Source organism: Bos taurus, chromosome 3 (assembly GCF_002263795.3).
Source record: "Bos taurus isolate L1 Dominette 01449 registration number 42190680 breed Hereford chromosome 3, ARS-UCD2.0, whole genome shotgun sequence".
Taxonomy (NCBI): domain Eukaryota; kingdom Metazoa; phylum Chordata; class Mammalia; order Artiodactyla; family Bovidae; genus Bos; species Bos taurus.
Window position 1 is genome coordinate 106,674,738 of NC_037330.1, and position 14,786 is coordinate 106,689,523.

The 14,786-nt window shown below is 41.0% G+C and overlaps 1 protein-coding gene across 17 annotated transcripts in view; it reads right to left on the bottom strand.

The window, feature by feature from the left end:
* Positions 1-14,786, bottom strand: part of MACF1 (microtubule actin crosslinking factor 1) — a 340,927-nt gene that overhangs the window by 84,988 nt on the left and 241,153 nt on the right. For 15 of the 17 annotated variants that reach the window (NM_001143860.3, XM_059882784.1, XM_059882780.1 and 12 more), the window contains 8 exons: positions 13,680-13,836; positions 11,726-11,843; positions 8,573-8,635; positions 7,678-7,919; positions 6,740-6,869; positions 5,707-5,906; positions 2,521-3,016; positions 362-1,833 (listed from right to left, as the gene is read on the bottom strand). In NM_001143860.3, the coding sequence (NP_001137332.3) occupies positions 362-1,833; positions 2,521-3,016; positions 5,707-5,906; positions 6,740-6,869; positions 7,678-7,919; positions 8,573-8,635; positions 11,726-11,843; positions 13,680-13,836 (2,878 nt within the window). The remainder of the gene's footprint in view (positions 1-361; positions 1,834-2,520; positions 3,017-5,706; positions 5,907-6,739; positions 6,870-7,677; positions 7,920-8,572; positions 8,636-11,725; positions 11,844-13,679; positions 13,837-14,786) is intronic. The other 2 variants (XM_059882785.1, XM_059882759.1) reach the window with 1 other exon arrangement.

Sequence of the window (14,786 nt, forward strand, 5' to 3'; positions counted from 1 at the left end):
ACCTCCATCTGAAAAACAGAGCCCTCAACCAACATTCACTGCTGTTACAAAAGTTAGTTAATGTGAACTCCCAAGAAATCACAAGAGAAGATTCTTAGAATAAGAAATAAGGTTCAGTCTGTCTATATCCTTAATCGGCTATAAACATTAAAATAAATTAGAATAGAGGAACATTCAACCCAGTTGGTCAGAAGTGCAAGAGACTATTTAGTCTGCAAACTGTGTGCTCTGGTGGGACGGAAGTGAGACTAACGAAACCAGAGACAGAAGTGAAGATGCGCACTCACTCGGTCTCCAAGTTACAGGAAAAGAAATACACATATCAGACAGGAAAAGGTAAAAAAACAAGGGCAAGGCTTACTTTAAAATCTGCTAATTGTTGGTTGATGACATCCACCTCGGTCCCCACGACCCACTGGAGGGCCTCCCCCTCCTCTGCTGCCGTGGTCATATCATTGAGCACTTTCAGCTTCTGATAGAAGTCCTCCACGCGGCCCAGGGTCAGCTCCAGCTGCTCCTGCCGAGCTCGGCTCCTCTCTGTAAGTTTGCTGCACTGTTTGCTCAGGGCTTCTAACTCCCTCTTGAGACCCAGCAGGTCCAGAGTCCCCTCTTCCTCCAGCATTTGTCGGCACTCTGCTTCTGAGGCCTCGATGTCCAGCTTGAGGGCTTGGATCTTGTTAAGGAACAGCCGCACGTCCTCAATCTGGGACTGGAGGCTGTCAGTGTCTCGGCCGATAGCACCCATGCCATCCAGCTCATCGTCCAGGTCTGCCAACTGAGAAAACATTTCTCGGACGCGGCAGTGAAACTGGCCAATCCCCTCCAGCTTGTTCTCCATGGCCATGCAGCCACTGTTCACTCTTTGCTTCACTTCTAGGAACTCCTGCTGGGCAACTTCAGCTTGATGGAGAAGCTGGGAAGCATCAAATCCATCTGGGGCATCCTCCACCAGACCCCGAGTGAAGTTCCGCAGGTAGTCCACCTGGGGCTCCAGGGTCTGTAGCACTTCCTGCTGGGCTCTCAGCTTCTCCAGGTTCTTGTTGCTGCAGGCTTGAGAACCGAGGGCATCAAAAATCTCAAGTTGGTGTTTGGCCCCTTCGACTTTCTTTTCAATATTCTTAAAACTTTCCTGGAACTCCTTGAGCCTCTGAGTCATTTCTTCAAGGGACCCCGTTTTGGCCTGTAGCTCTTCTGTGATGGAATCCATGTTCTGGTTGATACCAGCCTTCTCATCCCGGATGTCATCCTCATCTGTCTCTGAAGAGTTGATCAAAATGTCAGCAGCACTGTTCAGGATTTCCAACAGGGAGCGGCGCTTCTCCACCTCGCTCAGCATAGCCTTCGATCTGAGGAGATGGGACTCCAGCTGCACGGGATCCAGAGTGACCCGCAAGTCAGACGTCTTGGCCTTACAGTCTTCTATCCACGGCACCAGGTCTTCCACGTGCCACTGGTATTTCTGAGCCTTCTGCAGACAGTCCTTGAGCCTGGACTGTCTGTCTGCAGTTTTTTTACTAAGCTCTTCCCAGTGGCTCTTGAGCTCAACCAGCTGGTTTTGTAGAGTCTTCTTCTCTTCTCCAGGAGGGACAGAAAGCAGCAGAGATTCTCCTTCTGCCACAATCACCTCGTAGGAACCACTGTGCTGGTTAAGGCTCTTCTGAAACTCTTCATTCTCCTGTAGCTGAGACTGTAGCTGCTCCAGCTTTGCAGAGATTGGGCGGTTTTTTGCTTGCTGGCTTTGTTTGTCATCCAACCAGGTTCTCAGTTCATCAAACATTTGCTGGAACTGCTGGGTGCTGGCAAGAGCTGCCTGGAGTCTGTTCATGCGATCAGCTGAAATGAGAAAACCAAATTTAAATCATCAAGTCTGAACATGGCATTCAAAATGTTTCCTGGGAGTATATGGTCTAATTGTAGGAAAAGGAAACTGATGCTAACCAAGGGTCTACCTAAAAGAAGCAGAGCTAAGTTCTTTCATATACTGCATCCTACACAATCCTCACATCAAGTCTGTAAGGTGATTTGACTAAGACAAGTAAACTTTTAACTTCTAAGCTGGTAAAAAGCCATAAATGTCTTCAGATAAAGAGACAACAAATTAATAACAAAATTTTTCTTGTACAAGACCATCATAAGAAGTCTAGAACATGTTCTAATTTTGTATATATGATATATATGCATGTACACATAGAATATAAATGAGTATCAATGAAAGTACGTGTGTAACTGTACCTATAAGTACATCTAAGAGCATGAATCTCTACCTGCTGGCTGGATTTATACCAGCACTCTTATCTTTAGGGTCACGGTATATAAAGCCATGTAAAGTCATTGCTCGTGACCAATCAATGTGTGATGACCTTGGCAGTCCTCACTGTAGCTGGACAAAGGCATAGGGTCACACCGTTCTGAGTCCAAAAGCTACTTAAAGGTCACCTTAGATTCTTGGGACCACGAATCCATTCCTTCTTTTGGCTTGCCAACAATGATGGCAGCAGTGTGTTCTTCACCTCAACTCACCTGCAAGGTCTTCTAAACCTTGGAGGGGCAGGGCAACAGTCTCCAAACGCTTCTTCAGCTCATCCTTGAGGTACTGCTCACCAATGAGCACTGACAGCTCATCGCAGAGTGTCTGCGCCTCCTTAATCTCCTGGTCTAATTGCTCCACGTCAGATCGAATCTCGCTGGTCTCCTCCAGCTGCTGCTTCACAGCCTCGGGTTGGGTGCTGATGGCCGACTGGCCGCTCAGTCGCTGCCCAACTGCCTTTACTTTCTCTGATAAGTCCTGCAGCAGCTCCTGGTACTGGGTGCTTTTGACAACAGCTTGGTCAATATGGTTGGAACGGGAATTGAGTTTGTCAGTCAGTTCAATCCACTTCTCATTGATGCTCTGGAGCTCCTTCTGCACTTGGCTGGTGGAAGCAGAGGCATCTCCAGGGCCTGTTAGGATGCCCTGAGCAGCCTCGTTCAGCTGCTCATGCTGCTGCCTGCGTGCTTCGAATTCCTTCAGCATAAACTGTGATAGAAATGACACCACAGTGTTTAGATAGAAAACAGATCTAAAAACAGTGTCAAAACACAAACTGATTTTAGATTGTGCCAAGTAGTGCCAACTCCTTTTGAAAATAAAGCAGAAAACTCCAAAGACCAGGCTACTGGGAAAATGCAGTATCACTTTTAACAGCTGCTTAATTAAAAAAAAAAAAAACTTATTTTGAAAGGATCATTGATTGTGTCTATTTTATTTCTCTTCCTTATTTGTCCTATAGTGTTTCAACATCAGTTACTAAGGTCCGCCTTGGTTGGGAAAACAAAGTTTGTTGACTGGATTGGCAATCGTCAGCTCTGCCAGGCAAAACCCAGGCCTCTGAATGAGGAACCTGAAACCCTGGGTATCAAAATGAACTATGTTACTGGCAGAGCTTGCCATTTCAACTCTAAATGCCCTGTTTTGCTTATTTCCTTTCTCAAATTTCCAACAGCACATATAAAACTATACATTATAATAAAGCACAATTAGATAAAAAGCTTCTTTAAACCAAGTACTATTCCTTTTCACTCTTTTCTATCCACTGCTTCACTCATCAAAGAAGTTAAGATCACAGGCTCTGGAGTTAGACCTCTGGTTCAAATCCTAACTCCATCACTCACTAAGCTGTATAAACTTAGGCAGGTTTTTGAAAAGTCCCCAGCTTCCTTATCTGTAATATGAGGATAATAAAGTACTTACTTGGCTGTTGTTGGGATTAAATAAGAAAACTTATGGAAAGTACTTAGCATTGTGTCAAAATAAATATGCCAGGACCTCAAGGACTAATAGATATGTAAATAATGAACCATAATAGAATGTAACAGAAATTAAAATGCTAAAATGCTGACATGAACGTGGAATTGTGAAAGCAAGAAGTAAAGGTGGTTAATTCCTCAGGGGGTGACAAGCATAGAAGAAGGAAATCAGAAGGGCTTCCAGGTAACACTGAGCAGCACACAAGTCCTCCCAGGAACAGAGAGTGAGGCTGGTCAGAGGAGGGCCTGGGCACCGCAGAGGCGCGAAGACCCCCAGATCTGTGAGTGCAGCGTGCTCAGGGAGGAACTCACTCTGGGGTGGGAAGAAGCCCGGGTGTGTGGGGGAAGAGCTGGTGAGACAAACTGGCACTAGACTGTGCAAAGCCTCATGCACCATAGTTGGAGGTATTTGAGCTTTGTTCAATAAGCAGCCAAGAGCCATGGAGGCATTTTAGTATATTCAGATATATGATTTAAGAGGATAACTTGATAATTGTGTGGAGGATAAACTAGACCAAGAAGCCCTTTAAGGGGCTGCTGTTACGGGAAGAGGCCCGAGATGTAGCCTACTAGCATATAGAGTGGAGAAGAGAGGCTTAGAACAGTGGTTCTCAAATTGGGGTCTGGGGGCCCCTGGGAGTCCCTAAGCCCTTGCATGGCATCAGTAAGGTAAAAACTACTTTTATAAATACTAAGATGTTGTCTACCTTTTACGATTCTTATTTTCTCACGACATCGGCTATCATGACAGACTGAATGCAGAGGCAGATATGAAAATCTATGAGACTATTCTATTAAGTGAGACATTAAAAAGCTATTTATTTATTTTTATTTTTTATATTTATATTTGGCCACAGCTTGCGGGATCTTAGTTTCCTGACTAGAGTCTGAATCTGGGCCCTCGGCAGTGAGAGCACCGAGTCCTAACCTCTGGACCGCTAAAGAATTCCCAAGTCAGACAACATTAAAGAGATTTGCAAAGATATAAAATAACGCCATTCTCATGCAATTTTATATATTTTGGAAAATATTCTTTTTTCACAAAAATGTTTATCTATGTTAGTGTTATGGTTATATCACTATAATTTTAAAAAGTAATTTATAAATGCACATTTAAAAAATTCCCCAGTGTTTTCATACAGTTAAAATGTATAGATATCAGTAGATGAACACAAGCTTTTCGGGATCCTCAATAATTTTTAAGAGGGTAAAAGGATTTTGAGAGCAAAATGTTTACTTTTGGAATGGAAACCAAAGGATTAGAAAACCACTGGATTAGAAAATTTGTAAGTAGACTAAATCGAACTTGGTAATTAATTGGAAGCAGGGACTAAGAGAAAGGGTTCTTTCAAAAATTAGTTTTAGGGGACTTAGTGGGTGGTCAGAAGATACAGAACAAGTTTAGGGAAGGATACAGAACAAGGAAATGTTCTAGGCAGGATTTCATCAGAAATGACACAAGGGACCAACCTAAATCTCACAGATGTGAGATGTGACATAAGGGGACCAACCTACAGCTCACAGATCCTCAGGGTCTCGGGTCCTGAGGTCTGATCAGCAGAAAATCTGTAAGTAAAGCCAGCAGACATAAAACCCTGCACGAAGTAATGCGAATCACTACCACTGGGGATTGAAAGTAACATATGATTCTAACATTTAGTCAGAAGTGCCCATTCTACCATCTGCTCATCTTACTGCCTCGGTCAACAATATCAAAAATACAGTTATTGAACATTTGCTATTTGATAGGCACCATGATAAAGACCATACAAGCATCTCATTTAAAGTGAGGAAGTAGAGACTCCGAGAGGTTAAATGACTTGTCCAGGGTCATGTGAATCTATCTGTTGAGAGCAGCATTCAAACCCAGGTTCGTGTGCCTCTGAGTTCTTGGCTCGAAAGCTGTCAGGAACTGCTCACCTGGACCTGTTGCTTTTGTGCATTCAGCATGTTGGGGTCAATAGACAGGGGGCCCAGCACCCCCATCATCAGCTCTTTCTCCATCAGCCAGGGCCGGAGCTGGGATTCTGCAGCCTGGAAGCAGGCCAGATGACTTGCAGATTCCTCCAGCTGCCTTTGCCGAGCCATTGTCACCTCGGTGGCCCTTTCCCATCGGGAATCTGTAGAGAGGAAATGAGAGAATGGATTCCTTTATCCTCATCAGCCACTAGCCTGGTCCCTAATATTCTACAGGAAATGACCCCTGGAGCATTATTTAATTTTTTTAAGTTAAAAATAACCTGCATTTAATTTTAACTAAAGTCACAAACAGTTTTGATTCATGACTATGGTGGTGGTTATATGAAACTACCCATGGGATAAAACTTCAGAGAAGTACATACGTACACAATACATGTAAAATACCTTATGCAACATATATATTATTTTATAAGCTGTTTTTAAACTTACTAATTAAGAACAGGACATTTTTCATGCCAGAAATTTTTTCATACCAGTACACATTCACCTACATCATTTATAGTTCCATAGTATGAGTATAGCATGTGTGCGTGTGTGTTAGCAGCTCAGTCATGTCCAGCTCTTTGTGACCCCGATGGACTGTAGCCCATCAGGCTCCTCTGTCCATGGGATTTTCCAGGCAAGAATACTGGAGTGGGTTGCCATTTTCTTCTCCACGAGTATAGCATAATTTATCTAACTCTTTCATTGAATGTTTAGGTTATTTCCTGTTTTTAATTTTTATCATCAATGCTCTCTTTGTCACAGAAAGACTGTCAGTTTGACTTGCCCAAAGAAGCCAAACTTCTGACACCTTGAGTGGAATCTCTGAATTTTTTCCATGATCAGGTTCATTCTCTAACCCTACCTGCCCTTCTTACTGGCTTATGACAATTAACAAAAAATAATTCTTGTTTACTGGATATTCTGAAAGCCTATATTTGTTTGAGGACAAGCAATTTAGTGAATTTGTAACACCCCTGTGATAACATACTGAGCTCCTCTTGCATTTTCTTCCAGTTTTCTGCTTCTTGTGAGTTGGGATATGTTATCAGTAATCCAGCCAGAGCTTCCTTTACATTTTGGACTTTTGGAGAATTCTGTTCCAATTCAGCCAGGAAGGCCTAGGAGAAAGACCATTACACACACCATGAGATTTCTGGACAGGAAACAAAGCTTGGAGTGTAGAGGAAATGATGGAAAGATGGGGCAGCAATTACAGGCTCAACTTCTGATTCTCTCCATGACTTGTTTCATGACTTTAAGATACCTAACCTTTCTGCTTGAATTTTTACTTAAAAGGAAAAGCCAGATGGCAAGATCGGAATTCCTTTTATGTAACATACATTAGTAACTATAAGAAAATAACTAATCCCTATAAACTAAAAGTGTCAGGAATTGATCCTGACCATGATGATGGTAACAGTGATGCTTATGCCGATGTAAAAGTTGATATGCTAGGCTCAAAGGGAATATTCAAATTTGGGGAGAAAGTTGTTTACCGAATTTTTTACATGGTCTTATTTCTTCCACCATTTTCTATAGTCCTACATGTCAATCTTAAGAATGAACTGCAATCATGGCAGTTTAGATCCCTCTAAATTGTGCTTTGATGGGATGTTTTGGCTATACCATCACATAGAAAATGAGATCCCATTTTCTGAACTGATGCTTCTGAGGAGGGCTATTGTCCTTATTCTCCTTCTGCAAACAGATCTGGTTTTGTTTCTCAATCTGATTTGTAACAATTTCTAATTTCATAGGCAAGAAAATTCTCTGGGAGAATTTAGGCATTTGAAAATCAAACACTCTGCTCATCATGACTGGGTGGTTGGCCATGTCTCCTTCTCAGGCCCCTGGGCTCAGGCAGGAACACTAGTACAACAGCCTTTTCCTCTTAGTATTGAGATGCAGCTATTGTGAACACAGTACCTTGTTAGACTCAGCCTGGGCTCTCACTGTCTCTGTCTTGGTTGGAGATGAAGAGGTGTCCATGCCTTTCAGGACTTCCTCTTTTGATTCCAGCCACTGCAGCACCGAACTTGCCTCCTTCTGAACTTCTTGCATTCTGCTCAGGACAGCCTGAAGGCTTTCCTGCCGTTCCCGAAGCACGCCCCCAAGTTTCTCATATTTCAAGTTTATATCTGACATGTCACACTGGATTTCCGTCAGATCTAGCATCACAGAAACAGAAATCAGACTGGGAATAGCTCTCAAGTATCCCCACTGGTTCCTCACTAAATTATTCATCAGGATTAAGTATCTCTCCCACTTTTTCTAGTGAACTAGAGATTATCTTCCTGCTAAATCACATAAAAGTTCCTGTTTACAAACAAAAGGCAAAAGAGCTCTCGCTAACCTGCTTTCTGATTCTGGCATGACATACTCACATGTATAAATAAAATAATAAAATACTAAGTAAACACAGGAGCAGCGAAAGTAAAGAAAGTGAAGGATCTGAGGCATTCTTCTACTTCTTTAAACTACAAAGAAAGCTTGGTGGGGAGTCTCAGGGCTAGATTAGACCGCCTCTAGTGTAACTTCTTTATAATTCAAAGATTTGCATACATTTTCTTCCAAGGCTTTCCCTATTGGTCTTATCTAGTGGTCCAGTTTATTTGCTTGTACCTTTATTTCGCTGGCTGCCAATCGGTTTAGCCTTTAGCTAGCAACAAAGAGGCATCACGGCTACTTCTCCCCAGATTCTCACGCTTACAACCCATCCTAGCAGCAGTCTTTCCACACATATGGAAACACACACAGATGCAAACACAAACACTGTCCTAACACACCCAACAAAGAGGCACTGTTGAAATGGCATTCTCACCTTTGCAGGTGTGGTATCCGTTTACACTGCCTACAGAGCTTCCTACAGAGGGCAGTATGGAACCTGAGCAGAAGGACAGAGAGACAAACAGGGCGAGACAAAACGTGTTAGGAATACATACAGGCACCGAGTTTATTCTTTGGCACTCACTGTAAGCTCAGGCATCAGGAAGTTAACACAGCACAAGACAACATACTCATGGAAAGAGACAAATCATTTTAGCTGCCAGGCAACAGTGTCACTAGGGGTGATTCAGCTCCTTAGCAGTAAGGATTACTAATCCTTTCTAGAGGAAATCCAGATTCCCTTCTTAAATCTCCAATTTGAATTCTTTGGACTCTGCCCTAATTTTGTGAAGCAAGTATTAGCAGAGTGACTAAGTCTTGAGACTAATATCTGACATACTTTGGAATGAGGATTTATAATATAGCCAAAAAGGTTCGACTTTAACATCAATGTTGTTCACCATAATAAAAATAAACAGTAAGTACAATTAAGGACATAAAAAGCAGCATTCTTTTAGTAAAGACATAAAAGCAAGCCCTTCTTATATTGTTTCAAAAGATTCCCTGTCTTTTTTTTTTTTTCCCATGACTTTCTGCTCCCCTTCCCCCACCAGAAAACAGAAATTCTAAGTGCCAATAAATCTGGCTCATAAACATTCCCATAAATTCTGTTTAGGGTCGCTGGTTCTGTTTCTAATTACCACAATTTGACCTATATTCTCTCCAAGTTGATTCCTTACATTTCAGGAGTATCCCAAATAAGTAAAAACCAGATCATGCAATTACAAAGATTATAAAGAAATGTGAAGAACAGTCATGACATAATGTAACATTCCAAGAGCTGACTAAGACTCTCACATGTACTAATTTCACTGTGGAAAAAGTTATGTGTGAGGTTATATTAGAAAACAGTGATTGCAAAATTTTTAAATGTTAAAATTATTGTATTTTCAATTAAAAAATAGATCAAACACAAAGATCAGATTCCACTCCAGTGTGGTGAGGGCTAAAAAGAAACTGGACTAGTAATTTGAAGAAGACAGTCTAGACAAGACTGTCACTAACTCAGTACGTGAGCCTTAATCTGTGGACAGACTTCAGTATCTTCTCTGGGATATGAAGATAATCTTGTCAGCTTTCATGGGGTTACAGGTGAGAGGTAGTGAGGCAGTGGATGTGAAAGCACTTTATGAAGCCAAAAGAGCTCACAAACGTAAGGAACCAGAACATTCACGCGTTTTCAAAGATGGAAGAGAACTTTAAAAGTACTCAGGGTAGTTCAGGATGGGGAACACATGTATACCTGTGGCGGATTCATTTTGATATTTGGCAAAACTAATACAATTATGTAAAGTTTAAAAATAAAATAAAATTAGGAAAAAAAAAAAAAAGTACTCAGGGTAGTGATCTTCACACTGGTTTTCAAAATAACTAAAAAGGAGCCTTAGGGACTCTGTAAATGTTTGGTTTACCTTTAAGATTCAGCATATATTTCCAAGTACTTAGAAATGGCAGTAAAACATGCACGTTCTATCATGGTGAACACCACATTAACCCAGTAGATACAGTCAATTATGCTGCTTTTTGGGGAGAATAAAGGAGCTCCTGCACCTCTGTGCATACATTTAACTCCTTTCTGAGGGTCACTGATGGGAAAAATTGTAGTTCTTCTCTAACTCTTTAAAATATTCAATCTGACACATATCCACTCATATACAAAGGAAAACATCTATAGCACATGTGTATTACATAAAATGATAAAAAGGCTCAAAGCAGGCTCTCATCAGGTAGAACTGTATAATAACAGAACTCAACACTTCATATAGTAAAGTGAACTTTTAAAAACTTTTGCCATCATTTGCAGCTATTTATCTGTGTGAAGTGTATTTTTTTGATACAGCGCAACCAAGAAATAAAAGGAGAAATAATCAAATAATGAAGCAGTCATTCAAACATTCTTTTCTTTCCTTCAAATCTCTATATTTACTAAGACAACCTCACTACTCATTGATGAATTGATGGATCTCATAATATATAAATGCTATAAATTCACTTATAAGGGAAATTTATGCCACCAAAATATTTTTGTTTTATAGAGTATAGTTCTATAGGAGATTTAATTTTTAAATAGATGCAAGTAAAAGAGTTTGAACAGTCACTGATCCATTTCAGGAGTCAGAAAGCATTAGTTCACCAGCAAATCTGTCCCTCCACCTGTTTCTGTATACAAAGTTTTACTAGAACATAGCCACACCCATTCATTTATATATTGTTTATGCCTGCTTTTGTGCTACAATGGCAAAGACATGTAGTGTGACAGAGACCATATGGCCCACAAGCCTAAAATATTTACAGTCCTTTATAGAAAAAGTTTGCTGGGTGATGTCACAAAAGTCACTGAACTTAGAAGTTTAAGTGTTAGAAAATAAAAGTCACCAATTCTCTGAAATGCTATCACTTCTAGGTTATTCCAAGACATCTTTAAAACTTCAGGATACAAAAGGAACCTAGCCATTCTCAGGGGGAAAAAAGAAAGCAAACTTCGCTCTTACTATTTAAGGGACTATGGGAGTGCATTAACACAGTCTGGTAATAAAATCTAGGAGATCCCAGTTAACAACCAGCAAGTGACTGTGAGCTCAGGATGCATTTGTCTGAAAGACTTAATTTGTAGGCAGAGACTATTCATACATCTGGGCACACTCTTTGTATGTACTTCCAATAAGTGTGCCAGTTTCTGGTGTATCAATGCTGATTCCTAAAAACCTAGCCTCTCCCAAGTTATGCTTATACTGCTGATTCCAATTTAAAGTTAATCAATAGCCACGCTATTCACATATTTAGAAGAGGGAAATTCCTCAAGATGGAAAATCCTATTTTAATCCTTCCATGTTCATTTGTCAGTTCTATGTGGGCCAACTAGTCCCTTTACTTTCTCCCATCATGGGAAGAGATTCTGTAGAATGGAGCAATGTTACAAAGCAAAGGGAAAACAGATCAGGTTGAGGGGAAGACTGCCTCCTTTGTGAAGCCTCCTTTGTTCTCATATCCAACCTTGATTCTAACTTTCATTAAACAAGGGGTCATCATCAAAGGCCAAAGGAAAGAATGACGTTTATTCAATACTTTTTCAAGAGCCTGCACTCACCGGTCTTGGCTTGAGAATCAGGTGCTGTGATCTCCATGATGAGATTTTCTAAAGAAGTACCTTTACAATTGATTTCCTCTACCAAAGTCCCCTTACTTGTCCAGTCATCTAGGAGATCCTGTTTAAAGAACAAAATAGCAGAATGTAATACTTGGAGGGTTTTCCTCATAATTATGGACACCTGTTCTACATAAACTCCCCAAAGTTTTGATAAGCATTAAGTAACCATTTTCACTTTTTCAGTCATTTCAAGAACTTGATTTAGCCAGCCAAGGAGAATGATATCCTGGAAGACTCAAGACCTTCTCATTCATTCATTCATTTATCAAGCAAAATAAATTTTGTTTTTGAGCATTTATTATACACCAGGCATCATGCCAAACGCTGGGGATACAAAATAGGATTATGACACAGTTCCTAAACCAACAGCTCAGATTATCAATTATAATGCGATAAGTGATGTTACAGAAATATGGAGAGCCACTAGACTCTAAGCACACAAAAAGAGACACATCTAACTGCCTGAAAGGAGGAAAGCTTGGCATTAAGATAAAGAGTTTGCCAGGTGGACAAAGGGAACGCTATGCATGTAAAGAACAGAAAGGAAATGCTGTTGGAAGGTAAGATGAGGTGCTAGATACTGAGATGTAGAGAAATACCCAGAATCATAGACTACACTTTGCATTTTCAGGGGAACTTTATATTGGGTTTGAAGTCAGAGCTCTAACCATCACAGAAAGCCATTACGAAACAATATCTGCTCTAAGACAAAAGTGTCTGGTAATGTAGTCTCTAAGCTGTGAACTGCCTGCTATAGAAGTAGAATTTTACTCCTTTCCCAGAAAGGACACGATCCTAGGCTTCAACCCCTTCCTCCGCACGGAATTCCTACATAGTTTGCTTTTGACTTAAAGCTGCAGAGCAGCAGCAGAGAAAGACACAGAGCCATGAACATCTGGCAAGCTCATGCGCCGAACTTCAAACTTAACCTTGTCAGTTCTTTAATTAGTCACTCTTGATTCCAAAGAGCCACAGTTCTCAAACTGTGCACTGACTCATAGGATATTTTAAATTTTTGAGGGAAAAACAGTGACATCTGTTGGACACCATGTGAACAACTACTGTTAAGCTGTTTGGTTCTGACCACTTAGCAAGTGAGGTTTTTTAGGTTTTGTTTTTTCTGGCCTTCAGGTGCCATGAAAAACGTCTTGAAACATAAAGGGCACCATGAACCAAGAAATCAGGGAACCTCTGTCCTAGGGAACTCTCCACAGCAAATGCTCCTAGCACCCTCTCTGTGAAAACAATCAAACTCTTCTCTTTCATCTATTCAGGATAAATCCTGTTTTACTAAGAAAATAAGGACAAATGCATGAGACTTAGGTGGAGGCTGGTTTCAATACAAATAAGAAACATATCAGAGGTGCAAATAGAGCTGATGACAGTGAATCAAGATAGCAGAGAAGAGATTTTGCAGCAGATGGGAGAAAGGTGGATATTACCCTTGTCGGTATCTTCCCACCAACTGACTCTAACTTTCCCTTAATTAGTTATGGAGAAATTCTCTCAATTTTGTGATGACATGTCTGGTCACTTGCTCCCATATAACTGTCTAATTCTCAAACACACGATGAGAGTGTAAGCTTCTCAAGACTGGACTCTGATGACCATCTTTCCTATGACTTACCACAGCATGACAGTCATCCCCCTAAAGAGCTGAAACTTTATAGATATCATTCCCAGATTTTTTTTTTTTAATAGGAATGTTTTGGTACTCAGTGCTTGGACAGGGGTAGGCAGAACTCACATGAAGAGCATGGAGGCACTGCTGTTCTGATACAGATGGATAACTTCGGTTTCTCACACCACTCCCCCACCACAGATTGAAATGAGTACATATAAGCTTCCAAACTGCTGCCTAGCCCGACTCCTGGAGATCATTTTGTTCACCTACCTTCAGGTGTTCAATCTGCTTTTCCAGCTCTTTAGTACTCATGAAAGTCTCTGCAGGTGGAATATTCCCTTCAGTTTCCTTCAGCCATTTCTGGAAAATCCTAACCAGCTTCCGGAATTCATCTAATTGCTCCTGGCAAGATGACGCATCTTCCTCTCTGTCAAGGGAGACATTTTGTTACTTGCCAGACGAAGCTTTGTAAAGAAGTCAACTTGAACTAAAACTAGGTTCATTCTAGGACTCTAGGCATCAATTTCCTAACAGGGCCTTCCCATCTCATAATCTTTTCCATGGCAGCTCTGGCTAAACAACCACATATTATGTAGGAGAGCATCAAACTGAGGAATCCGTTGCCCTTGTTTGGACATTTCTGGGGAAAGGAGTCTTCAATCTTACTCGAGGCTAAAGTGAAAGTGAGAAAAACTAAAGGCAGCCTGCTATTTAGGTACTGTGATACAATGGAAAGAATGCAGGCTTTGGATCTCAAGTCCAGCTCTGCTACTTTTTAGGTCTTTGACTCTTTTAAGGCCCAATTCACATGCTAATTCCTTTAGCAAGGAAGTTGCCAAAACAAAGGCTCAGAGAAGTTAGGCTAAGCACACCCATGAGTCAAATAAATCAAGGAGAAAGAATTCAATTTTGAAATTAAGTTTTGGAAATGGTCACATCTGTTAGACTTCAGACCAGAGATCCTGGTTCTTCATACAGCTAAAGGCCCTCCGCAGAGGGAAAGAAAGACAAAACCTGCTTGGCCTGTGTCCTATCCCCTTCGCCTGCACTAAATAACCTGCTGCTCACAGTGGTGATTTGAGCAACTGCTTTCCTCTAGTCACTAAGGCAGTCCTTGGCCAAATCGAGATATTTATAGCTAAACCAAGAAAAGCCTTATCAAACTTTTAAACCCACATGAGGCTTTCTGAGGAGGGAATTAGAGCTTTTCAATAGTGAGCCAATAACCTGAAATCAGCCATCTCTGTCACACATTCCCATGTTTGCCTTCAAAGAAGAATCCAGAAACTCCTCCATCATAGCAACTGAAATGTGGTCAAAACCAGCAATGTGAGTGCCAAATAACCTCTAACTACGTCTGTGAACGCTCTTCCATTT